The 26,221-nt window shown below is 36.5% G+C and overlaps 2 protein-coding genes across 2 annotated transcripts; both read left to right on the top strand.

Annotated features, from left to right (window-relative positions):
* Positions 1 to 4,338: 4,338 nt before the first annotated feature.
* LOC132636966 (receptor-like protein 15) lies at positions 4,339 to 11,374 on the top strand. The gene is made up of 4 exons (XM_060354080.1): positions 4,339 to 5,033; positions 6,958 to 7,107; positions 7,190 to 7,336; positions 10,394 to 11,374. Exons 1-4 carry the CDS (start codon positions 4,691 to 4,693, stop codon positions 11,362 to 11,364), a joined length of 1,611 nt encoding a protein of 536 aa, XP_060210063.1. The 5' UTR covers positions 4,339 to 4,690; the 3' UTR covers positions 11,365 to 11,374.
* Positions 11,375 to 12,791: 1,417 nt separating this feature from the next.
* Positions 12,792 to 17,769, top strand: LOC132638020 (receptor-like protein 15). Its single transcript, XM_060355013.1, has 2 exons — positions 12,792 to 12,810; positions 16,064 to 17,769. Exons 1-2 carry the CDS (start codon positions 12,792 to 12,794, stop codon positions 17,767 to 17,769), a joined length of 1,725 nt encoding a protein of 574 aa, XP_060210996.1.
* Positions 17,770 to 26,221: the final 8,452 nt, after the last annotated feature.

The raw sequence follows: 26,221 nt of genomic DNA on the forward strand, positions 1-26,221 counted from the left end.
GTAAGTGGGTATAGGATATGTGCTTTGGGTCTTGATATATGGTAAGTAGAGAAAATATGTATATGAGAGTTCTTTAGTAAAACAACTACTGATGACAATTTGCTATGAATGTAAACGTTTATGAACAATGTGAAACACTTGATGGAAGAAACACAATAATAATAGAAACAGACGGCCTTGGCCGAATCAAATATTGAGAGAGAGATTGTATATATGAATTCTTCTGCTATAAGTGTTCTTGGAAAGTAAAAGGAACCAACCCCCTCAAAGAAGGGGGATATGCTCTATTTATAGTGTGACTCCCATGGGTCTCATACAATGTGAACTAATAAAATAATAGTAACAAGGACAGCTCTGTACAGATTTGGTGGGATTAGACTGACGGCGCCGTCTGACACACGCATAGTAGGTGGTTGACCATGACTGGACATTACTGGCGCGTGGCCCGCCTACAACGGCCACACGGACCAACGACTGCTCGGACAGATAGCTACACGGACCGACGACCACGAATGCTTGAGTCACTGGACTTGGCCGTTTCAACGATGCAGAAGGCAGATCAGTCAGTGCCCTCACTCAGCTACGGCCCGGGCATTACTCCGGTCAAGGGCGAATAGTATCCTGCATATTCTCATTCCTTCCTCCGGTTCCTCGTTCCACTGGTTTGCCTTATATCCGGTTTTTACCGTATACAGATAGCCCCCACACTTCCCGGATCTCCGGTATACCGGAGTAACGGAGGCGTGCTTTGGTTCCGCCATGGGCCTTCTTTTTTTGCTTCACCGGGGGAAACTTCCCGTCCAAGCTGAGTTTGTGTGATGCTATTTCTGGTGATATACCTGTCATATCTATATGCGACCATGCAAAGCAATCGGCGTTAGCCCGAAGAAACTCAATTAATTTGCGCCTGAGCTCCGGGGTGAGACCCGTGCCCAGGTATACCTTTCTGTCTGGTAAGAATTCGAACAGGATGATCTGCTCCAGCTCCTCTACGGTTGATTTGGTTGCATCCGAGTCATCTGGCATGACAAAGGATCTGGGTATCCCGAAGTCATCTTCTTTACGCACTGGATCCGGCCCGGTATACTTTGGTTGCTATTGGGGGACCTCCCCTCTGGTTACACCCTTCTTTTCCTGAGCCCTCTCCTTGGGCCGGGGCGCCGCCTCCTCTACTGCGAACATTTCCTTTGCTGCGGGCTGCTCACCTCGGATGCTCTTCACCCCCTCCGGGGTGGGGAATTTCAGCAACTGATGCAGTGTTGAAGGAACTGCCCTCATGCTATGTATCCAAGGTCTGCCCAATAACGCATTATACTTCATGTCACCTTTGATCACATAGAACACCGTTTGCTGAATGGTTCCATCCGCGTTCACGGGCAACGAGATCTCTCCCTTCGTAGTTTCGCTAGCCATATTGAAACCACTGAGTACCCGAGCCACCGATACGATCCGATCCAGCAGCCCTAGCTGTTCGACCACTCTCCATCGGATGATGTTGGCCGAGCTACCTGGGTCAACCAAAATACGTTTAACCTTAGTTTTAAAGATGAGTATAGAAATTACCAGCGCATCATTGTGCGGTTGAATGATGCCTTCCGCGTCTTCGTCATCGAAGGAAATAGAGCCCCCGGCTGAATGGTCTCGGATGCGTTTTTCACGAACAATAGAGACCTTGGTCCGTTTCATTATCGGCCCCCGAGGGACGTCAATACCCCCAACTATCATGTTGATTGTATGCTGGTGTTCAACCGGTTCGACCCTTCGATGAGCTTCCCTTTCCTTGTAGTGATTTTTGGCTCGCTCGCTCAATAGATCTCGGAGATGGCCATTTTTCAATAACCGGGCTACCTCATCTCTCAACTGGCGGCAATCCTCAGTTTTGTGACCATGGGTTCCGTGATATTCACACACCACGTTTGGATCCCGTTGTCCTGGATCTGACGTTAGTGGTTTCGGCCATCGCATATCCGGGACGCGACCGATGGCCGAGACAAGGCCCGAGGTACTGACGTTGAAGTTGTACTCCGAAATCTTCGGTGGACCCTTATTGCTGGCGGAACTTCCGACATCGCTCCTGAACGAGAGTCCCCGGCTGTTTGACGGCCGCTCGTCCCGCTTGCTACCTCGACCTGAGAAGTGGCTCGGGATTTCCCTTGACTTTTCCGACCTGAAATTTGATCTCTCCGAGTGGGAGTATGGCCGAAACCTTTCTTTTGATGATTCGGACTTCGTTTCATAACATTTCTTCGATTTCTCTAAACTTCTATTCACTTTTAACTTTACCGAAGAGAGCTCGAACTGATCATCCGTCACTCGAATCTTGGACTCATACCGATTGTGGACATCGGCCCATGTCACGGCCTCGTATTCCAGAAAATTCTCTTTCAATTTGGCCGAAGCAGCTGAACTTAGCATGTTGAGCCCCTTTGTGAAAGCTTGTGCGGCCCATTCTTCTGGCACCGGGGGGAGTTCCATCCGCTCCCTCTGGAACCGATTGATGAACTCCCGTAGTAGCTCATCGTCCCTCTGAGTTATTCGGAAGATATCGGCCTTACGGGCCTGCACCTTTATGGCACCGACATGTGCCTTTACGAAGGCATCGGCGAGCATTTCGAAGGAAGTGATCGAGTGTTCGGGTAGGTGGTCATACCACGTCAACGCTCCCTTCGACAGAGTTTTCCCAAATTTCTTCAGCAACACTGACTCGATCTCATCTTCCTCCATATCATTTCCCTTTATGGCACAAGTATATGAGGTCACGTGCTCGTGCGGGTCCGTGGTGCCGTCATACTTCTGTATATCGGGCATTTTGAACCTCTTCGGGATCAGTTTCGGGGCCGAACTCGGTGGCAAAGACCTTTGGATGTACCTTTTCGAATTCGGCCCCTTCAGCAAAGGTGGAACCCCCGGTATCTGGTCCACCTGAGAATTGTATGTCTCGACCCTCTTTTCGGTTGAATCTACCCGTTTCGCCAAAGTTTCGAGCATCTTTAGGACCTCGGTAGAGGAGCCGGCTCCGGAGCCGTCGCTCTCAACCATTCGCACCTCGTTTCTTCCGGTCTCGGCAGTACCCTTTGCCTTTTCCGGCCCTGCTTCACCCTTTCCGCTCTGCAGCTGGGCAATTGCTATTCCTTGTTCGGCGATAGCCGCTCTCTGTTCCTGCAACATTTCAAAAATTAAACGTAAGTTAAGACCGTCATTTGGTGCGTCTGGTTCTCTCCGGCCCCGATCCCGGGACAATGTAACGGAATTGTGAGTATTTAGAGGATCAGTGGCCGGTAGGGCGGCATTCTCTTGATCCACGGTATTTTGCCGGTTGAGCCCCTCCCTTGAATCGACGGGGTTCGGGTTAGCGGGGTTTGTCAATGCCCGTAGTCCGCTTCCTTCGTTTTTCGCCACAATCTCGGTGTTATTGACATGACGGGATTGTTCGATTTCGGCCATTTAGTCCGTTTTCGCAGAGACGGGCAAGGACGTTTTTTATTTTGATGAATATAATAGAAATCAAAGCCAAAGACCACTATTATCCTAGCCCCACGGTGGGCGCCAAACTGTTTACCCCCGGATTCGGATTATCAATTAGATTTGTAAGTGGGTATAAGATATGTGCTTTGGGTCTTGATATATGGTAAGTAGAGAAAATATGTATATGAGAGTTCTTTAATAAAACGCCTACTGCTGACAATTTGCTATGAATGTAAACGTTTATGAACAATGTGAAACACTTGATGGAAGAAACACAATAATAATAGAAACAGACGGCCTTGGCCGAATCAAATATTGAGAGAGAGATTGTATATATGAATTCTTCTGCTATAAGTGTTCTTGGAAAGTAAAAGGAACCAACCCCCTCAAAGGAGGGGGATATGCTCTATTTATAGTGTGACTCTCGTGGGTCTCATACAATGTGAACTAATAAAATAATAGTAACAAGGACAGCTCTGCACGGATTTGGTGGGATTAGACTGACGGTGCCGTCTGACACACGCATAGTAGGTGGTTGACCATGACTAGACGTTACTAGAGCGTGGCCTGCCTACAACGGCCACACGGACCAACGGCTGCTCGGAAAGATAGCTACACGGACCGACGGCCACGAATGCTCGAGTCACCGGACTTGGCCGTTTCAACGATGCAGAAGGCAGATCAGTCAGTGCCCTCACTCAGCTCCGGCCCGGGCATTACTCCGGTCAAGGGCGAATAGTATCCTGCATATTCTCATTCCTTCCTCCGGTTCCTCGTTCCACCGGTTTGCCTTATATCCGGTTTTTACCGTATACAAGTTTACAATTCTTCTAATTTGTACCGTCTGATCTCAATGCTAGAATGACAAAAAAAAAAAAAAAAAAAAAAACTGGTCTCTAATTGATCACTGAGGACATGTGGAGTTTCAAAGATGGTCCTTAAAATTCTTGCAAGGTCCAAAGTCCAAACTGCCCTTGGTGAGGACAACAAAAACACTTCATTTTGGCTGAAAAGTAAAAGTAAACATTTAGAGCTAACTTTTCCAATCAGTGGCCCAAACCTGACCAAGTCAAAGTAAACTGTACTGTTCATCAATCATTGTGACCAGAATTTCGAAGAAACTTCCACATTCTCTGTACTACTACTACTATATCATGGACTTATGGTGTATGAAGAAATTACTCAAAATTCGTTAATACTTTAGAGATAAAATTAGTCTTCAAGCATGGCAGATTTCTTAGTGATTTTGAGGTTATATGTTGTGCTTCATGTGCTTCTTCATGCTCATGCATGTTGGGAAGAAGAAAAAATTGCTCTTTTGAAACTCAAAGATGCATTCAACTACCCAAATGGGACTGCTCTTTCGTATTGGGGCGGCGAAGAAAGTGATTGTTGTAAGTGGAAAAGGGTTGGTTGCAGTAAATTGACGAAACATGTGATAAAACTTTCACTCAATGATATCCTATCTGAGTTTTGGGGCAACAACAATGGTTTCTTCCTGGAATCCTCTTTATTTCATCCCTTTGAGGAGCTGCGTGAGTTAAGATTGGATTATAACAACATTGAAGGTGAAATTCCTGTTCCTTCTTCTAATTATTTTGCAAGTGGATTAATAGTAGCTTATATAGACATTAGTATATTCTTATGGTGCAATTAATTAATGTCAAACTAGTGAAGTTTTTCTGTAAATTGAAGACATGGATTCTTCAAGTTTGCTGAAATAAATTGGGATAAGACGCTATTGCGCCCGAACTATACCCGAAGTTGCTACGACACATTTATCTTTTTCTGAGTGTTATTACTCACCTAAACTTATTTAAAACGGAATAATTATCCCTTAAACGTTGGTGCCTACTCTCATATGAGAGAGTGACATACACTCTCCTTGTCACATGTGTATTTATTTGTTTTAATTTTTTTTTCAGCTTATGTGTCAATTTTTTAAAAAAATAAAAAACTAAATTTTCTTTAAGAAAAAAATGATTTTAAAACCCCGTTTTTAAAAAAAAAATTGAAAATTTGTTTAAAAAAAAAAACAAAACTGAAAACATGGATTAAAAAACCAAATTTTCTTTAAAAAAAATGATTGTTAAAACCCTTTTTTTTTAAAAAAAAAAAAACAAAACTGAAAACATGGATTAAAAAACTGAATTTCCTTTTAAACAAGTGATTTTTAAAACCCGTTTTTTAAGAAAAAAATTGAAAATTTGATTTTTTTTTAAAACCCCTTTTCTTTTAAAACAAAACTTAAAACATGAAATATGGAAAAATGGATCTGTTATAAATATGGAAAACTTGATTATTTTTTTAAAATGTCTTAAAAAATCTTGATTTTCATGATTTCATTTTCTTAGGACACTTTTATTTTTCAAATAAAATCCGGAAAAATTGTTTTTCTTGTCAAAATGTGAAAAAACTGAATTTAAAAAAAAATGGAAAAATTAATTATTTTTTAAAAATGTGGAAAATCAGTTTTTTAAAACTAAATTTGAAAACTAGATTTATTTTTATTTTTTTAAGAAAATATAGATTTTTTTAAGAAAAAAAAAATTAAGTAAATCACATCATTCCGGAAAGAAAAAAAACGAGAGAAGTAACGAAACCCAATTCTCTGGTTAAGCAGCTTAACAAAATAACATCTTCTTGTCATTCTGTATTTAAGGATATCTTGAAGAAGCTAACAACTAATCTTATTATGCGCTTCTTGTCATCTTGTCATCTGATCCATACAAGTCCCACTGGCCAGTGGTGTTGCCCAACTCCCCTAAATCAAAGTATACACCCTTGTCACGAGTACAAGTTCCAAAAAGAAAAGCACACTGATAATTTAAAGCCTCTATACTAAAAGACCAAGATTTATGACTTATTTGATAGAAAAATAAATTAAGATGCAGTAATAATAATAAAAAATGAGTATTAAAATTCTTTATATATATAAATAAAAAATAGCGAATCACATTATCATTATAATTGTACTTGATGAATAGCCATCTTCTGAAAACGATCAATGATTGCTTCATTAGATACACTTTCAAAAACTTCATTCTCTATATAACAATCTAAAAGTAATTATTTATTGGTTGATTTCTTTTTAGTTGACTTTGTAATTTTGTTTTCTGAAAAAGAAAAAAGAAGAAAGCAAACGTGGGTTACTCAGCTATCTTAGTCCCTTACTGCGTTTTGCTGGAAAAACTAAAGAAGCAAAATTGAATTTTAAAAAATTGTCCAGCAGGGATCGATCCCGCGCACGCCATCAAACCATGCGGACTTTTTACTTGTGTGTTCCAAACAAAAAATAATTATCCTCTACTAAAAGATCTAACAAACATTATCTCCTTTTTTAGCTGTAACTTAAGGATAGATCTGCATTCATGAAAGAGCATCCTGCAACTGTTCTAATATCTTGATGCTTTGTTAACTTTTTACCTGAAAAAAAAAAAAACTCAAATTTTTACAGATGATTATGCAATTTCCTTGATTGATTTTATACAGGCTTTAATGGAGTGCTAAGATTAAAAAAATTACAAATGTTGGATCTGAGTTTCAACGAGCTCACAGAAATTCCATCCTTCCGTGGCATGGTGTCTTTGAAGTTTTTGTACCTTGGAGACAATAATCTAAAAAATTGGTCCTCATTCCAAGGTAACGAAGCCTTCTCCCTGGGGAAAATTGATAGAGCCTTCGGCAGTTGTATCATTACACTTAATGATTTGTTTGTTCACAGAGTTGACAACTTTGAGGGGCCTGGAGATGCTTGATTTGGGTGATAATTGGATTGCTGGTGAGATGCCTCCATCTCTTGGGGCCATGACATCTTTAAAGAGCTTATCATTTAGTCGTAATAAATTAAATGGCTCTTTCCCGGAGGAAGGTGTGCTCTCATTGCTCTAGATACTCAATTTAATTTACATTATCCGTATATATGAGCTCTTAGATGATTTCCAATGGTTGGATATTTAACCAATGACAGATGTTTCTTTTAAGATTGATATATTTACTAGTATAAACAATTTAAGGGTTTATATACTAAAAGTATCAATTTAAAGGCATACTTCTATTTTATTTTTACTTTGCCAAAAAAAATATAAGGGTTAAAATTAAAGAGATTTTTGATATATTTAGACAATTACATGAACATAGTATGATATAAGTTTTGGACTAAATTGCCTGACTGAATTATATACCATCATTTTTCTTTACTCTTCTTTCTTCTTAACGCATTAAAATGCTTGTATTGATTGAGAAGAGTATAGAAAAAATATATATAAAAAACTAAATGTTAAACATGAAGTTTTTGAATTAAGGATTTATAGGTTTAACCAAAAAAAGAGTAAAAGCCAAGCCCAGTAAAAAGAAAAATTTAAAACATCAAGTAACTACACAAATAAGGATCTGGAGAAGTAAAACTCTTTTACACCATTAGATAAAACTGACGAACTTTTCATTCTTAATCTCAGAGGTGATGATGTTATGAACTTGAAAAGGATAATAGGCAGTATAGCTTAATTCTTCACACCTTGTAGTGATCTACAAAAAATAATATTTTTTATTAGTAAAAATTATGAATAGTTGGGGTACGATAATTGGGACTTTTAGATGAGCCATGAATATACACAGAAACTTGATAAAATTATGAATTGAAGTCAAGCTCCTAAAGAAAATTACCAAACAATCTTACGACACATGAGCAAAGGAATAAAAAAATTCTAACCACAAATGGGAAAGAAGCAAAGAAAGTACAATCATACATGTGTATCTTGCTTTCTCACAGTGGTATACGAAAGCTATAAAACTTTCTTAAATTTATTTGGTCATAAATGAGAGTATTCAGGGACCATTAGTGAGGAATATGAAAAGAATTATAAATAGGTGCTTTTGTTAACACATGAAACGGTGGGATAATGAATAAGAAGAGGGACAATTCATATTCAGTGGCTATTAGTTATACTTTTGCTGCTTGTAAATATTGAATCAATGCTATTATTATATGAAACGTTTTGGAGCAATAGTTATTAGACTTTAATAAAATATAAAATATTGAAAGATTAATCAATAGAAGTTTTTATTTTTTATTTTTTACTTAAGGGTAAAAATGTCACTGATCAACTTGTGATGGACTTTTTTTGTAATTCAACTTTTGGCTTAGTGTCTTCCCACTTTTAGTATAGTATTATTATGATGATATGATATGCACACACATCATAAGTTGCATTAGTTATTGAGAAAAAACATCATTTAACCCTTGAACTTGGCACGAAAACTCACTTTAGCAACTAAATTTAAGTTGTATTTATATACCCCTTTAACAACTTTCATTTCAATTATTTTTCACCCTAAAAAAATAATACCACTCTCACAATGTGAGGTGTATTACACTCGCGCCACGTCATTGCCACGTCAATGCCACGTCGTTGCCACATCATTGCCATATCAAAATTACTAACACTTCATTTTTTATTTTTCTTTTATTATTTTTTCTCTTTCTCTTTCTTCTTCTTTCTCCTCATCCTCACCCTATTTTTATCAATCACTACACTGCTGCTGCCGTCGCCGCCACCGCAAAAAAAAATTATTATTATTAACAGTCCAAGTTGGACGAACTGCCCTTCAAAAATTGGTTGTCAGTTAAGTTTTGTTTTCTTTCGAAAAAAAAAAATGGCGAGTTCTAGTGGTACTATAGGGAGACCATCATCTTCACACGGGTCTGAAAGGCTACTTCCTCATTCTTCTAGTACTACTAATAATGGTTATGGAAGAAAGAAATCAAAAAATGGTGAAAGAAGCTCAGAAGTGGGTTAGGGCGTCAAATTCCAGTTAAGACCGGTCCAAGAAATTGATTACACTTTTGCAAATTGCCCCAAAATTGCAAATTCTGTTCACTTCATCATCATCTCCTTTGCAATATTCATCATCAAAATTCTCCATTTCTACCACACCATTGCCACCTCTTTCTTCATCCTTGAGAATAAAAATGCACAACCCAAATCATCCTTTTCACAGAAGAGAACAAATGCGTAGATGGGTCACTATATTTGAGTTAATAAATAACTGGATTTGAGGAATCTTGAAAAAAAAAAAAGAGTAAGAGATTGTGAAATTGTGTTATAATTAATTGTATGCGGAGGTTTGCAGGTTTGGGGAAAAGAAAGAACAGAAAGAAAGAGAATGGAAAAGAAAAGGAAAAGGAAAAAAATCAGAAAAGAAATTTAAAAAAACGTCCCATTAAGAATTAAGTGTAATGAATTGTTTAATGTTTATTCCATTTTTTAATTGTATAACTTTTATTTTATTTTTTAATTTATAATATATATATATATATATATATATATATATATATATATATATATATATATATATATGAGCGGGTCCACTTTTTTTGTTTTTAACTCTCTTAATTATTATTATTTTTGTTTTTTTTTTGCCACGTCAGCATTTGGGGTGGAAAATAATTGAAATGAAAGTTGTTAAGGGGGGTATATAAATACAACTTAAGTTTAGTTGCTAAAGTGAGTTTTCGTGCCAAGTTCAGGGGTTAAATGATGTCTTTTCTCTTAGTTATTCATTAAAAAAAAATGCATGTGTAGTTAGAGGTGAAAATGGAGAGATACGAAGAGGGGAAGTAAAGCTAATGGAAACCCATTGCCTTGTTTGTGAATTTCTCCTGGGGCAAGGCGTGTTAAAGTGGATTTGTCAATTGCTTAATAGCCATGCAATTAGGACTTCTTAAATTTATTTGTCTTCACTCTTAAAATGGAGTGAGATTGGTAAATAAAAAGAGTTGTCCTTGCTATCCAAATAGGCTAAGCTATTACTTGTCATGTCTAGAAATTTAATTCCTTCCTCCCTCCCTAGCTTGGGTATTTTATGAAAAAAGATTTCGTTGATCTCATTTTTGTGGTCAATGACCATGCAATTTTTCGCCTTTCAGGTTTATGTAATTTGAAAAACCTCCAAGAGTTGGATATTAGCCAAAATAGCTTCAAAGGATCTATTCCTCCATGTATCAGCAATTTAACATCCCTTCGTCTCCTCAAATTTTCTGAAAATAACCTTTCGGGAACCATTCCTTCTGATCTCCTTAGGCTCAAGTCCCTCGAATACCTTTCTCTTTCTCTGAACCATTTTGAAGGGTCCATCTCATTGAGTTTATTTGCTAACAACTCCAATCTTGAGGTTCTTGAACTTGGTAGTCTTAACAATGAGTTGCATGTACACACAGAAAATACACCCTGGAAACCTCTGTTTCAGCTAAAAGTCCTACGACTATCAAACTGCAATCTCAATGAGCCAAGTAGATCTATTCCGAGCTTTCTTTTGACCCAGCATGATTTAAGAGTTGTTGACCTCAGTTGCAATTCCATGATTGGAAAGCTTCCCACTTGGTTACTGAAAAATAACGCAAGATTGGAGTTCCTTAGTCTTGCACAGAACTCATTCACGGGTCAATTTGTGTTACCTGTTGATTCTAAAAATCTTGATTTGTCTTGGCTTGATGTGTCTAAGAATGATTTTCAAGGCCTTCTTCCAGCATCCATTGGCCATATTCTCCCAAATTTATGGTATTTGAACATGTCTAGAAACTCATTTCAAGGTAATATTCCTCGTTCAATCGGCAACATGAATAAGTTGCATTCATTGGATCTGTCTAGCAACAGCTTCACTGGAGAATTACCCGAACATTTGGTTATGGGCTGCAAGGAATTGACTATGCTGAAGCTTTCACATAATAACCTGCAGGGCCAGTTATTTCCCAAAAAATGGAACCTCACATCGCTCTTGTTTTTGTATCTAGATAATAATTTCTTTTCAGGGCAGTTGTTACCTGGACTTCTTACAAGCTCCTACTTGGCAGTGTTGAATCTAAGCGATAACCCGATCTCGGGAAAACTACCTGATTAGATAGGGGACTTTTCTTCCCTTTCGTTCCTTGTTGCATCTAGGAACTTGTTCAAAGGTCCTATACCAGTGGGCTTTTGCAGACTTGTTGAACTGACAGTATTAGACCTTTCATGGAATAGTCTTTTTGATAAAATACCTCCTTGTTTCAATTTATCATCACTAAGATACTTAAGCCTTCACAAAAATGAACTGTCAGGACCTTTGCCAGGAGCTCTTTATAGATCATCTTCCCTTGTGACATTGGATATAGGGGATAATAAACTATCAGGGGAAATTCCAAAGGGGATCAACCTACTCCAAAATTTGAGGTTTCTTTTATTAAATAGAAACAACTTTGTAGGTTCCATTCCTTTTCAGCTTTGTCAGCTTCACAACATCAGCATACTGGATCTTTCTTTCAATAGCATTTCTGGTCTAATACCTTCATGTTTGAATGATATACCATTTGGTCATAGAAAAGCACATGATCCAACCTTAGAAAAGTGGCTATATCCTTTGGGTTTTCCGAGATACTTGAAGTACGAATATCAAAGCATGCTTCGTATAGATCAATATGTTATTGATGAAGTTCAGTCATCACATGTGGTAGAAATAGAATTCATCTCAAAGAGTAGGCCTGATTCATACAAAGGAAGCATCTTGGATTTCATGTCGGGGATCGATTTTTCTAGGAATAGATTGACAGGTCCAATTCCTTCTGAACCTGGGTTCCTAAGTGATATTCATACTTTAAATTTATCACATAATCAACTGAATGGATCCATTCCAAGGACATTTTCCAACATGAAGCACATAGAAAGCTTGGACTTATCCGACAACAAGTTGAGTGGTGGAATTCCCCCGGATTTGGTTCAGTTAAACTTTCTATCAACGTTCTCAGTGGCAAACAACAATTTATCAGGACGTGCACCGGATAAGAAGGCTCAGTTTGCAACATTTGATGCTAGCAGCTATGAAGGCAATCCTTTTCTTTGTGGATTACCTCTCCAGGAAAATTGTGAAAGGAGCACAAACACAGTATCAGTTCCGAATCCAGGAGATCTGGGAGAAACTGATGATCTGTTCAAAGATTCATTTTTGGAGACTTTTGTTCCATCATGCGTTGTGGCATTCCTAGGAGTTTGTGCTTTTATCTACTTCAACTCCACTTGCAGAATGGTTTTTCAGATTATTGAAGCAAAACTCTCATCTTCCAGATAGATTTGCCTAGTTATTCATAGTACCTGATGAACTATGTGACTAAGTGTGTGCAAGATTATAGTAAGAAAAACATACTACCTTTTATGAGATACTTTTGAAATTTCAACAGTATCTTCAGGGGCCTATTTGTTTACTTCTATGGATGCATGTGTGAAAATGTTATAAAGCTACATTTTAATCGTTCGTAATATCAATAATTAAAAGGTGAGAATCTGCAGTGTAGAACAATGACAAGCAACAAGAGCTGTAAGTATGCTGTTTAATTTTTATATCCTCCTTTTCTAGTTATGACGGTAAGAATATGCATGATTTCCTGTTCAAATTAATCTGCTATCAAGCAAGCAACCTGAATCAACTTTCATGGCATTTAAACTTGCAGATTTTGCTATCATAAAACTTGTGTAGTAGTTAGGATTGATCCTTCTGTTCATGAAATGTTTTCTTTTCCGGACCAAGTTCAGCAGAAAAACATTTATTCAGTTGAAGCTATCAGATTCTTGTCATTGTTGTGTCCAAACCAATCTTAGTGCCTGAATCTGAATGTCCTTAAGTAAAAGAGCTAAAGTTAGTTGAATCTTAGTGAAGACAGTTAACATTCCTGGGCAAAAATTAACAAGTAAAGATAATCTGGATATAGCCTGTATTCTTGAAGGATTTGATAAGAGTGTGGGAACATTTTTGGAGGATTAAGCAACATAGCTTCCACCGTATTGTCCTGTTTCTTTAGTGCCCATGTATACGTCGCTGAAGTTCTTACAATAGTATGTCCATTGTTTATATCATATTGCTTTTACCTACATCATGCACAACGTCATCTTTTTCTTGTGTGGTTTTAGCGTTTCTCATATTGTGCACAAAACGGGATATTTTTTTGTTATACTTACCAGGTGTGCTTTCTCATATTAGTGCTTGCAACTGATTTGATTTATATATGCATATGTTAATGAGTGAAGGAATATATGAATTCACTTTTCACCAATATCCCAAATTTTGTTTCCAGATGTTTGTCCAGCACTTTGAGTTGCTTCTGAAAGCTTGCCTGCCCCATCATGTCTCTTACCATCCATACAATGACATAACAACTCATACTCACCAATTCTTTTTTGCTTAGTTTTGCCATTTTTTGTTCTTTATGTTTATCAACTTTTTGTCAAATCAGATAGTGTAATTTGTACTTGCGAACAAATAATCTTTCTTCAATGTACAAATTATCATTTTGAGGGTGACAATTTTTTACTTACATTGACTCTTGAAATAGTGTTTTCTTAGAAGAACAAACTTAAAGAAGAAATGTTACACCCCGTATCTTCAAAGAAGCACTTATCAAATTTGAAACATAAGTACGTTGAGTTATGGTTAAGTAAAACCACTTTGGAATATAAGGAGTAAGTATTATTAAGTATATTTAATGAGTGAAGGTTTTATAAGGAAATGAGTGGAAGAAATGGAGTAGTACGACTTTGGAGAAAGGATGGGTAATGGTTTGTGTGAAAATTTTGGTCCAACTTGGGAGACGAATATCTCTTAGCATATGAAGTGCTTTAAGGTGAAACAAAAGCCTAAAATGAAGTTCGTCGAGTCTAATTTCCAACGTAATAAACCGCTCGTCGATTGGACTTCGAAGTAGAGAATTATGGACTTCGAAGTAGAGAATTATCTGGTGTATCCCATGCTAATCAATACAAACACATTAAAATTGTATGAGTAATATTAGAATAGTGTGACTTCTATTGAATTTAAAGGAGGAAAATGCAAGATCAAAATGGTGAATGGTGAGTCTATTCAACTACTAATATTTATTATTATTGATGAAAATAATAGTATTGAAAATATGATATCTTTGAAAGATAATATTTCTTACTTATTAAAATTATTAATTGTATTTTTTAAAGAGTTTGGACAGAGATTACAATGTATAAACAATTTAAGGGTTTATATACTAAAAGTATCAATTTAAAGGCATACTTCTATTTTATTTTTACTTTGCCAAAAAAAAATATAAGGGTTAAAATTAAAGAGATTTTTGATATATTTAGACAATTACATGAACATAGTATGATATAAGTTTTGGACTAAATTGCCTGACTGAATTATATACCATCATTTTTCTTTACTCTTCTTTCTTCTTAACGCATTAAAATGCTTGTATTGATTGAGAAGAGTATAGAAAAAAAAATATAAAAAACTAAATGTTAAACATGAAGTTTTTGAATTAAGGATTTATAGGTTTAACCAAAAAAAGAGTAAAAGCCAAGCCCAGTAAAAAGAAAATTTTAAAACATCAAGTAACTACACAAATAAGGATCTGGAGAAGTAAAATTCTTTTACACCATTAGATAAAACTGACGAACTTTTCATTCTTAATCTCAGAGGTGATGATGTTATGAACTTGAAAAGAATAATAGGCAGTATAGCTTAATTCTTCACACCTTGTAGTGATCTACAAAAAATAATATTTTTTATTAGTAAAAATTATGAATAGTTGGGGTACGATAATTGGGACTTTTAGATGAGCCATGAATATACACAGAAACTTGATAAAATTATGAATTGAAGTCAAGCTCCTAAAGAAAATTACCAAACAATCTTACGACACATGAGCAAAGGAATAAAAAAATTCTAACCACAAATGGGAAAGAAGCAAAGAAAGTACAATCATACATGTGTATCTTGCTTTCTCACAGTGGTATACGAAAGCTATAAAACTTTCTTAAATTTATTTGGTCATAAATGAGAGTATTCAGGGACCATTAGTGAGGAATATGAAAAGAATTATAAATAGGTGCTTTTGTTAACACATGAAACGGTGGGATAATGAATAAGAAGAGGGACAATTCATATTCAGTGGCTATTAGTTATACTTTTGCTGCTTGTAAATATTGAATCAATGCTATTATTATATGAAACGTTTTGGAGCAATAGTTATTAGACTTTAATAAAATATAAAATATTGAAAGATTAATCAATAGAAGTTTTTATTTTTTATTTTTTACTTAAGGGTAAAAATGTCACTGATCAACTTGTGATGGACTTTTTTTGTAATTCAACTTTTGGCTTAGTGTCTTTCCACTTTTAGTATAGTATTATTATGATAATATGATATGCACACACATCATAAGTTGCATTAGTTATTCATTAAAAAGAAAACGCATGTGTGGTTAGAGGTGAAAATGGAGAGGTACGAAGAGGGGAAGTAAAACTAAGGGAAACACATTGCCTTGTTTGTCAATTTCTCCTGGGGCAGGCGTGTTAAAGTGAATTTGTCAATTGCTTAATAGTCATGGTTAGGACTTCTTAAATTTATTTGTCTTCACTCTTAAAACGGAGTGAGATTGGTAAATAAAAAGAGTTATCCTTGCTATCCAAATAGGCTAAGCTATTACTTGTCATGTCTAGAAATTTAATTCCCCTCTCCCTCCCTAGCCTAGGTATTTTATGAAAAAAGATTTCGTTGCTCTCATTTTTGTGGTCAATGACCATGCAATTTTTTGCCTTTCAGGTTTATGTAATTTGAAAAACCTCCAAGAGTTGGATATTAGCCGAAACAGCTTCAAAGGATCTATTCCTCCATGTATCAGCAATTTAACATCCCTCCGTCTCCTCAAACTTTCTGAAAATAACCTTTCGGGAACCATTCCTTTTGATCTCCTTAGGCTCAAGTCCCTCGAATACCTTTCCCTTTCTCTGAACCATTTTGAAGGGTCCATCTCATTGAGTTTATTTGCTAACAAATCCAATCTTGAAGTTCTTGAACTTGATAGCCTTAAGGAGTTGCATGTAGACACAGAAAATACACCCTGGAAACCTCTGTTTCAGCTAAAAGTCCTACGACTATCAAACTGCAATCTCAATGAGCCAAGTAGATCTATTCCGAGCTTTCTTTTGACCCAGCATGATTTAAGAGTTGTTGACCTCAGTAACAATTCCATGGTTGGAAATCTTCCCACCTGGTTACTGAAAAACAACACAAGATTGGAGTTCCTTAGTCTTGCACAGAACTCATTCACGGGTCAATTTGTGTTACCTGCTGATTCTAAAAATCCTGATTTGTTTTGGCTTGATGTGTCTAAGAATGATTTTCAAGGCCTTCTTCCAGCATCTATTGGCCATATTTTCTCAAATTTGGGGTATTTGGACATGTCGAGGAACTCATTTCAAGGTAATATTCCTCATTCAATCGGCAACATGAGTGAGTTAACGTCACTGGATTTGTCGAGCAACAATTTCACTGGAGAATTACCTGAACGCTTGGTTATGGGCTATAACCAATTGTTTACACTGAAGCTTTCACATAATAATCTGCAGGGCCAGTTATTTCCCAAAAAATGGAACCTCACATCGCTCAGGTTGTTGTATTTAGATAATAATCTTTTTTCCGGAAAGTTGTTACCTGGACTTCATACAAACTATGACTTGAGAGGGTTGAATCTAAGCGATAACTTGATCTCGGGAAAACGACCTGGTTGGATGGGGGACTTTTCTTCCCTTTTGTTCCTTGATGCGTCCCGGAACTTGTTCAAAGGTCCTATACCAGTGGGTTTTTGCAGACTTGTTGAACTGATAGTATTAGACCTTTCATGGAATAGTCTTTCTGATAAAATTCCTCCTTGTTTCAATTTATCATCACTAAGTTATTTAAGCCTTCACAAAAATGAACTGTCAGGACCTTTGCCAGGAGCTCTTTATAGATCATCTTCCCTTGTGACACTGGATATTGGGGATAATAAACTATCAGGGGAAATTCCAAAGTGTATCAACCTACTCCCAAATTTGAGGTTTCTTTTATTAAATAGAAACAATTTTGTAGGTTCCATTCCTTTTCAGCTATGTCAGCTTCATAACATCAACATATTGGATCTTTCTTTCAATAGCATTTCTGGTCTAATACCTTCATGTTTGAATGATATACCATTTGGTCATAGACAAGTACACGATCAAATATTTGAAAATATGATATTTGATTGGAACTTTTCTAGATCCTTGAACTACGAATATCAAAGCATAATTCGTATAGATCAATATGTTTCAGATCGAGTTCGGCCATCACATGTGGTAGAAATAGAATTCATCTCAAAGAGTAGGCTTGATTCATACAAAGGAAGCATCTTGGATTTCATGTCGGGGATCGATTTTTCTAGGAATAGATGGACAGGTCCAATTCCTTCTGAACCTGGGTTCCTAAGTGATATTCATACTTTAAATTAATCACATAATCAACTGAATGGATCCATTCCAAGGACATTTTCCAACATGAAGCAAATAGAAAGCTTGGACTTATCCAACAACAAGTTGAGTGGTGGAATTCCCCCGGATTTGGTTCAGTTAAACTTTCTATCGAAGTTCTCAGTGGCAAACAACAATTTATCAAGACGTGCACCAGATAGGAAGGCTCAGTTTGCAACATTTGATGCTAGCAGCTATGAAGGCAATCCTTTTCTTTGTGGATTACCTCTCCAGGAAAATTGCGGAAGGTGCACAGGCACAGTATCAGATCTAAATCTAGGAGATCCAGGAGAAACTGATGATCTGTTCAAAGATTCCTTTTTCGAGACTTTTGTTCCATCATGCGTTGTGGCATTCCTAGGAGTTTGTGCTTTTATCTACTTCAACTCCACTTGCAGAATGGTTTTTCAGATTATTGAAGCAAAACTCTCATCTTCCAGATAGATTTGCCTAGTTATTCATAGTACCTGATGAACTATGTGACTAAGTGTGTGCAAGATTATAGTAAGAAAAACATACTACCTTTTATGAGATACTTTTGAAATTTCAACAGTATCTTCAGGGGCCTATTTGTTTACTTCTATGGATGCATGTGTGAAAATGTTATAAAGCTACATTTTAATCGTTCGTAATATCAATAATTAAAAGGTGAGAATCTGCATTGTAGAACAATGACAAGCAACAAGAGTTGTAAGTATACTGTTTAATTTTTATATCCTCCTTTTCTAGTTATGACTGTAAGAATCTGCGTGATTTCCTGGTCAAATTAATCTGCGATCAAGCAAGCAACCTGAATCAATTTTCATGGCATTTAAACATGCAGATTTTGCCATCATAAACTTGTGTAGTAGTAGGGATTGATCCTTCTATTCATGAAATATTTTCTTTTCCGGACCAAGTTCAGCATAAAAACATTTATTCAGTTGAAGTTATCAGATTCTTGTCATTAGTGTGTCCAAACCAATCTTAGTGCCTGAATCTGAATGTCCTTAAGTAAAGGAGCCGAAGTTAGCTAAATCTTAGTGAAGATAGTTAACATTCCCGGGTAAAAATAACAAGTAGAGATAATCTGGATATGGCCTGTGTTCTTGAAGGATTTGATAAGAGTGTGGGAACATTTTTGGAGGATTAAGAAACATGGCTTCCACCGTATTGTCCTGTTTCTTCAGTGCCCATGCATACGTCCCTGAAGTTCTTACAATGGTATATCCATTGTTTATATCATATTGCTTTTACCTACATCGTTCACAGCCTGCAGAATATTTTTCTTGTATGGTTTTAGCGTTTTCTCATATTGTGCACTAAACGAGATATTTTTTGTTCATACTTACTAGGTGTGCTTTCTCATATTGGTGCTTGCAACTGATTTGATTTATATATGCATATGTTAATGAGTGAAGGAATATATGAATTCATTTTTCACCAATATTACAAAATTTGTTTTCAGATGTTTATCCAGCACCTTGAGTTGCTTCTGAAAGTTTGCCTGCCGCCCCATCACGTCTCTTACTGTCCATACAATGAGATAACAACTCATGCTTGCTTATCTGTGAGTCTTCGTTCGAATTGATAAATTGCATTTCTAGTTTCTATGATGGATTTTGTTGAATCTTTAACCAGCTTTCATTTTGCAAACTAACATATTTCTCCATTTTTTTGCCTAGTTGTCATTTTTCATTCTTTATGTTTATCAACTTTTTGTCAAATCTAATATTGTATTTTGTACTTGGGAACAAATAATCTTTCTTCGATGTATAACATATAGTTTTGAGGGTGATAATTTTTTTTTTACATGAACCCACCCAAATTGTTCTCTTGAAAAGCGTTTCCTTGGAAGGGCATACTTAGAAGAACAAATATATTTGTCCAAAATAAGGTAAATAGATTTTGTTTCTTGAGTGCCATATAAATCCAGCTGAAGATATTATAATGGTACCTAGATTTTTCCAATATTGCTTTTATCTCACCCACAGCCTGCAGAAACTGTTCTCTTGTGTGGTTTTAGCATTTTCTTAACATTTCAGAGGGCAGAATTCTTTGGTTATATTTACCAGTTGATTGTTTGGGAGTGACACGTAGTTATTGCTTGTGTATTTAGATGCTAGTAGCATTGACTAATGGACAGTTTGATCTTTCAATAGTAAGATCAAACTAGTTTCAGATGCTTTTCTAGCATTTTGAGTTGTTTTTAAAAGATTTCCTGCTCAATCATGTCTCTTATTGTTCATATAAGGAGACAACAACTCATGCTCGCTTATCTTTGACTCTTCTTTGGAGTAGACACTTGACAAATAGCATTTCTAGTTTTTGTTTTGGGTTTTTTGTATCTTGAACTATATTTCATTGTGCAGATTGTAGCTATACATATAACTGCTTCAAGGATTCTCAGAGAATTTCATAGGAGCTAAGTAGCTGCTTCTCTAATGATGAAGGTTCAATTTGTTGTAGTACCTGTGGAATTACTTCTTCTTGTTTGGATGCTGTAAGATATTTCTACTCTCCTATGTCTTTGCTTTGTTTTTTCATTTTTTGTTCTATGTATTCATCAATTTTTTCGTCAAATTTAATTAGGATACTTTGTACCTGGGTACGAATTATCTAATCTTTGATGTAACTTATCATTTAGAGCTTGATATTGTATCATAAACACAGAGCATTTGAGGCTTCGCAATGTGATATCTAGGCTTTTATTTCCCCTTTTTTACTCTACACTTACTTTTCACCTGACTCAAACCTTCAATATACAGTTTGGTTGTGGAGGTGCTCGACCATTATAGCAAAATTCTACTGTCACAAAATGAGGTTAAGCCGTTAAGGATCTACTCACTCTGTCTCATTTTATGTGACACTCCTTGTATGTTCCAAAAAGAATAATATATTTCTATATGTAGAAATAACTCTAACATTAAACTTTCTATTTTTACCTTAATGAGGAAATCTATAGCTTCACAAAATGTCTATGGCTTTTTTAAGGGATTTTTACACTCTATGCTAATTAGGGAAAAATAATTACCCATTTTAGCCCATATTTATCTTTTTGCCCGAGCTAGCCCCCCCACATCAAACTGCCAGATGCTATTCATTGTTGCGTATGTGATTCCGTATGGGTAATGTCTTTTTCCTTAATTGCTTCTTTATTTTTTCAATTTTCTCCTCTTCTTTTTTTAACTTCTTTTTTGTCGTTTTGAAACAATATTATGCACATTGTTATAAAATAATAACTTTAAAGTAAATATACGGAAGAAATATGTAGAGAGAATATGTAGAGAGATATCAGATTATATTACTTCTACTCTTTCAACATTGCATCTGTGCATCCTATTTATAGGAGCAACATACAAAGGAGATATTTTGGAATATTTTGGGATATTTGGGATATTTTGGGATATTTCCAAATTAATGGATATCAACTAGTTGGATATTTATAACACTCCCCCTTGGATGTCCATTAATAGATGATGTACCTCGTTAAAACCTTATTAAAAAAAAACCCTGTGGGAAAAAGTCCTAATGAAGGAAAAAGAGTGCACATATCTAGAAATACGCTTTGAGAGCTGCCTCATTAAAAACCTTACCAAGAAAACCCAATGGGACAAAACTTGGTTAAGCAAAAAAGAGTACAACACGTATTTCACTCCCCCTGACGAAGACCAAGATTCAGATGTCGGAGTCTTCGCATTCTAATCTTGAATATCATCTTCTCAAGAGTTGAAGTTGGCAAAGATTTAGTGAACAAATCTGCAGGATTGTCACTTGAACGGATTTGTTGCACATCAATATCACCATTCTTCTGGAGATCATGTGTGAAAAATAACTTTGGTGAAATGTGCTTTGTTCTATCTCCTTTTATGAAACCTCCTTTTAATTGAGCTATGCATGCAGCATTATCTTCATATAATGCTGTGGGTATTTTTGTATCACACTACAAGCCACATCTTTCTCTGATGAAATGTATCACTGATCTCAACCACACACATTCTCTACTTGCTTCATGAATAGCGATTATCTCAGCATGATTTGAAGAAGTAGCAACAATGGACTGCTTGGTCGATCGCCATGATATAGCAGTACCTCCGCATGTAAACAGATAGCCCGTTTGAGATCGAGCTTTATGTGGATAAGATAAATAACCTGCATCTGCATAACCAACAAGATTTGTACTACCTTTGTTAGTATAAAACAGACCCATATCGCTAGTTCCCTTCAGATATCGCAATATATGCTTAATCCCGTTCCAATGCCTCCGTGTAGGAGAAGAGCTATATCTTGCTAGCAAATTAACAGAAAATGCTATGTCAGGTCTTGTAGCATTAGCAAGATACATAACTGCACCTATTTCACTAACATATGGTACTTCAGGACCAAGTAGCTCTTCGTTTTCTTCCTGAGGTCGGAACGGATCTTTGCTCACTTCAAGTGAGCGAACAACCATAGGAGTACTTAAAGGATGCGAATTGTCCATGTAAAACCGATTTAAAACTTTCTCAGTATAGGCAGATTGATGGATAAAGATCCCTTTTGCGAAATGTTCAATTTTCAGCCCAAGACAGAGTTTTGTCTTTCCGAGATCTTTCATCTCAAATTCTTTCTTCAAATATTCAATCGCCTTTTGGAGCTCTTCTGGAGTTCCAATGAGGTTTATGTCATCAACATAAACAGCAAGTATTATGAACCCTGATTTTGTTTTCTTAATAAAAACACATGGACAAATGGCCATTTATATATCCTTCATTTATCAAGTACTCACTTATGCGATTATACCACATACGCCCTGATTGTTTTAAACCATATAATGATCTTTGTAATCTGATTGAATACATTTCCCGAGACTTTAAACCAAATGCTTCAGGCATTTTATATCCTTCAGGAATTTTCATATAAATTTCATTATCAAGTGAACCATAAAGATAAGCTGTAACCACATCCATAAGATGTATTTCAAGGGTTTCATAGACAGCTAAACCCATGAGGTATCGAAATGTTATAGCATCCATAACTGGTGAATATGTCTCTTCATAGTCGACGCCGGGTCTTTGAGAGAATCCTTGTGCAACAAGGCGTGCTTTGTATCACACAATTTCATTTCTCTCATTTCTTTTCCGTACAAAGACCCATTTGTGACCAACTGGTTTTACACCATTAGGCGTTTGGACTACAGGTCCAAAAACCTCACGTTTAGCAAGTGAATTCAATTCTGATTGAATTGCTTCTTGCCATTTTGGTCAATCATATCTTCGTCGACATTCTCCGACAGATTGAGGTTCCTGATCCTCATTACCTTTTATAATATTTAGTGCAACATTATATGCAAAAACACTATTCACCACAATTTTCGAACGACTCAAGTTGTCCTCATCACCAGTAAAACTTAATGATAGTTCTTCACTCACTGAAGTCTCGGGTTTGCTGATTTCTTCAGGAATATCAGAATTAATCAGATCTTGAATCTCTTCATGAGATCCTTTCATAGTGTCATTCTGATCATTGTTTGTATTTCTTTTTCTAGGATTTTTATCCTTGGAGCCCAATGGCCTACCACGCTTCAGGCGTGGATGAGATTCAGAGGCTATGACACTAGTAGATTGTCCCATTTGGAACATCAATTCGAATAGGCACATTCTCTGCAGGGATATGCGACTTAGTTATTCTTTTCAAATCAGTAAATCCATCTAGCATTTGATTTGCTATTTTCTGTAAGTGGATGATCTTCTGGATCTCCTGCTCACATATAGGGGTACATGGATCAAAATGAGATAGTGATGGAACTCTCCACGCAATTTCTCTTTTGATTTCTTTTCTCTCTCCCCCTAATTGTGGAAAATTTGTTTCATCAAATCGACAATCTGCAAATCGGGCAGTGAATAAATCTCCCGTCAATGGCTCAAGATATCGAATAATGGAGGGTGATTCAAACCCAACATATATTCCTAAACTTCTTTGGGGGCCCATCTTAGTGCGTTGTGGTGGTGCTACAGGCACATATACAGCACAACCAAAGATTCGGAGATGAGCAATATTTGGTTCATGACCAAATACTAATTGTGACGGGGAGTATTTATTATAATGAGTCGGTCTAAGACGAACAAGAGATGCTGCATGTAAAATAGCATGACCCCAGACGGTTGTAGGCAACCCTGTTTTCATAAGTAATGGTCTTGCTATCAATTGCACACGCTTAATAAATGATTCAGCAAGGCCGTTTTGGGTATGAACATGTGCTACAGGATGTTCAACCTTTATCCCAACTGATAAACAATAATCATCAAAAGCTTGGGATGTAAATTCTCCAGCATTATCAAGACGTATAGCCTTTATAGGATAATCTGGGAAGTGTGCCCTTAAGCGTATTATTTGTGCCAATAATTTCGCAAACGCCAGTTTGCGAGACGATATGAGGCACACATGAGACCATCTTGAAGACGCATCTATTAGAACCATAAAATATCTGAATGACCCACAAGATGGGTGAATAGGTCCACATATATCCCCATGTATACGATCTAGAAAAGTAGGGGATTCAATGTCAACTTTCATTGATGATGGCCTGGTTATCAACTTGCCCTGATGACAAGCGACACATGAAAATTCACTACTTTCAAGAATCTTCAGGTTCTTAAGTGGATGCCCTTTTGAATTTTCAATAATTCGTCTCATCATTATTGATCCAGGATGACCCATTCGGTCATGCCAAAGCACAAAAGTTCTTGAATCGTTAAACTTCTGGTTTACGATTGAGTGTGCTTCTACTGTACTAATTTCTGCATAGTACAGGCCAGAAGACAAAGTTAATAATTTCTCCAAAATATATTTCTGGCCAGAGACATTCTTTGTAATGATAAGGTATTCATCATTTGTTTCATTTAATGTCTCGACGTGATACCCATTACGGCGGATATCTTTGAAACTCAACAAGTTTCTTGGGGATCTAGAAGAGAATAATGCATCTTCTATAATAAGTTTCGTCCCCTTAGGTAGAAATAAAGTAGCTCTTCCGGAGCCTTCAATTAATTTCGAATTGCCAGAAATTGTATTAATATTTCCCCTTTTTCTACGCAAGTGAGAAAAGTATTTCTCATCTTTGAATATAGCATGCGTTGTTCCACTATCAATCGCACAAATATCTTCATGATTGGTCATTGATCCAAATAATATTTGAGGATTTTTCATATATTCTTCAAGACGAAAGAATAGGCAAAGTAAACATCGAAGTAGATATTTTGATTAGACAAAGTATTACACACACTTTATTACTTATATATGGAAACATAACCACATTAGCTAATACAAACGACATGTATGAAATATCTAAGTTAATACAGATCCATCACCGATCAGATGATCTATTTTTCCTTCAGGGATTTCAAAGAAATCTGCCACATCTAGATGCATAGGCTCAACATTATCTTCAGAAATAAAATTTGCTTCGACATCATTTTCTGCCTTTTTGAGGGAGGCTTGATACAAATCAACTAGGTGCTTTGGCGTACAACAGGTACGTGACCAGTGCCCTTTTCCCCCACATCGGAAGCATTTATTTTCTGAATTTTTCTTTTGCATAGCTTCATGCTTTTCATCATTCCTTTTACACTGCTGGTGGTGAAGGGTATTATATGGTGCAAAACGAGAATCATGATTAAAATTTCTTCCTCGATCACGACCATGACCACGACTGGGGCCACGACCTCTTCCACGCCTAGAATGGCGAAAATTTGCCTCATTCACTTCAGGGAATGGGGCAGTACCAGTGGGTCGGCTTTCATGATTTTTCATCAGTAATTCATTATGTTGTTCAGCCACTAGAAGATGTGAGATTAGATCAGCATATTTCTTGAACTTCATCTCTCGGTATTGCTGCTACAGGAGCATACTCGAGGCAGGAAAAGTGGAGAATGTTTTCTCTAGCATATCATTATCAGTAATATTTTCACCACATAATTTCAATTGAGAAATAATTTTAAACATTGCAGAATTATATGCCTTAACAGATTTAAAGTCTTGGAACCTTAAATGGAGCCAATCAAAACGTGCTTGTGGAAGTATGACCATCTTCAAGTGATCATATCTATCTTTCAGATCATTCCACAGCGTAAGAGGATCTTTGACCGTGAGATATTCCATTTTCAAATTCTCATCAAGATGACGGCGGAGGAATATCATTACCTTAGCACGGTTTTGGTTTGATGCCTCTTTTTTATCTTTGATGGTGTCTTCCAGACCCATCGCATTAAGGTGACTCTCGGCATCAAGAATCCAAGACATATAGCTATTACCGGATATATCTAAGACTACAAATTCACATTTAGTAAGATTTGCCATTAGCAAAGGAAAACGAAGAAATCAATACCTTCGAGGTTTTGAAGTATTTGCTCGAGATAATAGAGTCTCGTGCTGATAACGTGTTATAAAATAATAACTTTAAAGTAAATATACGGAA

Source organism: Lycium barbarum, chromosome 4, assembly GCF_019175385.1.
Source record: "Lycium barbarum isolate Lr01 chromosome 4, ASM1917538v2, whole genome shotgun sequence".
NCBI classification, from domain to species: Eukaryota; Viridiplantae; Streptophyta; class Magnoliopsida; order Solanales; family Solanaceae; genus Lycium; species Lycium barbarum.

Bases quoted from the DNA above. Each gene is read 5' to 3' on its own strand.
- LOC132636966 (XM_060354080.1), top strand. From the start codon at position 4,691: ATGGCAGATTTCTTAGTGATTTTGAGGTTATATGTTGTGCTTCATGTG. The intron at 5,034-6,957 runs GTGAAATTCCTG...GATTTTATACAG, and splicing joins GGATTATAACAACATTGAAG to GCTTTAATGGAGTGCTAAGA. The intron at 7,337-10,393 runs GTGTGCTCTCAT...TTCGCCTTTCAG, and splicing joins TGGCTCTTTCCCGGAGGAAG to GTTTATGTAATTTGAAAAAC.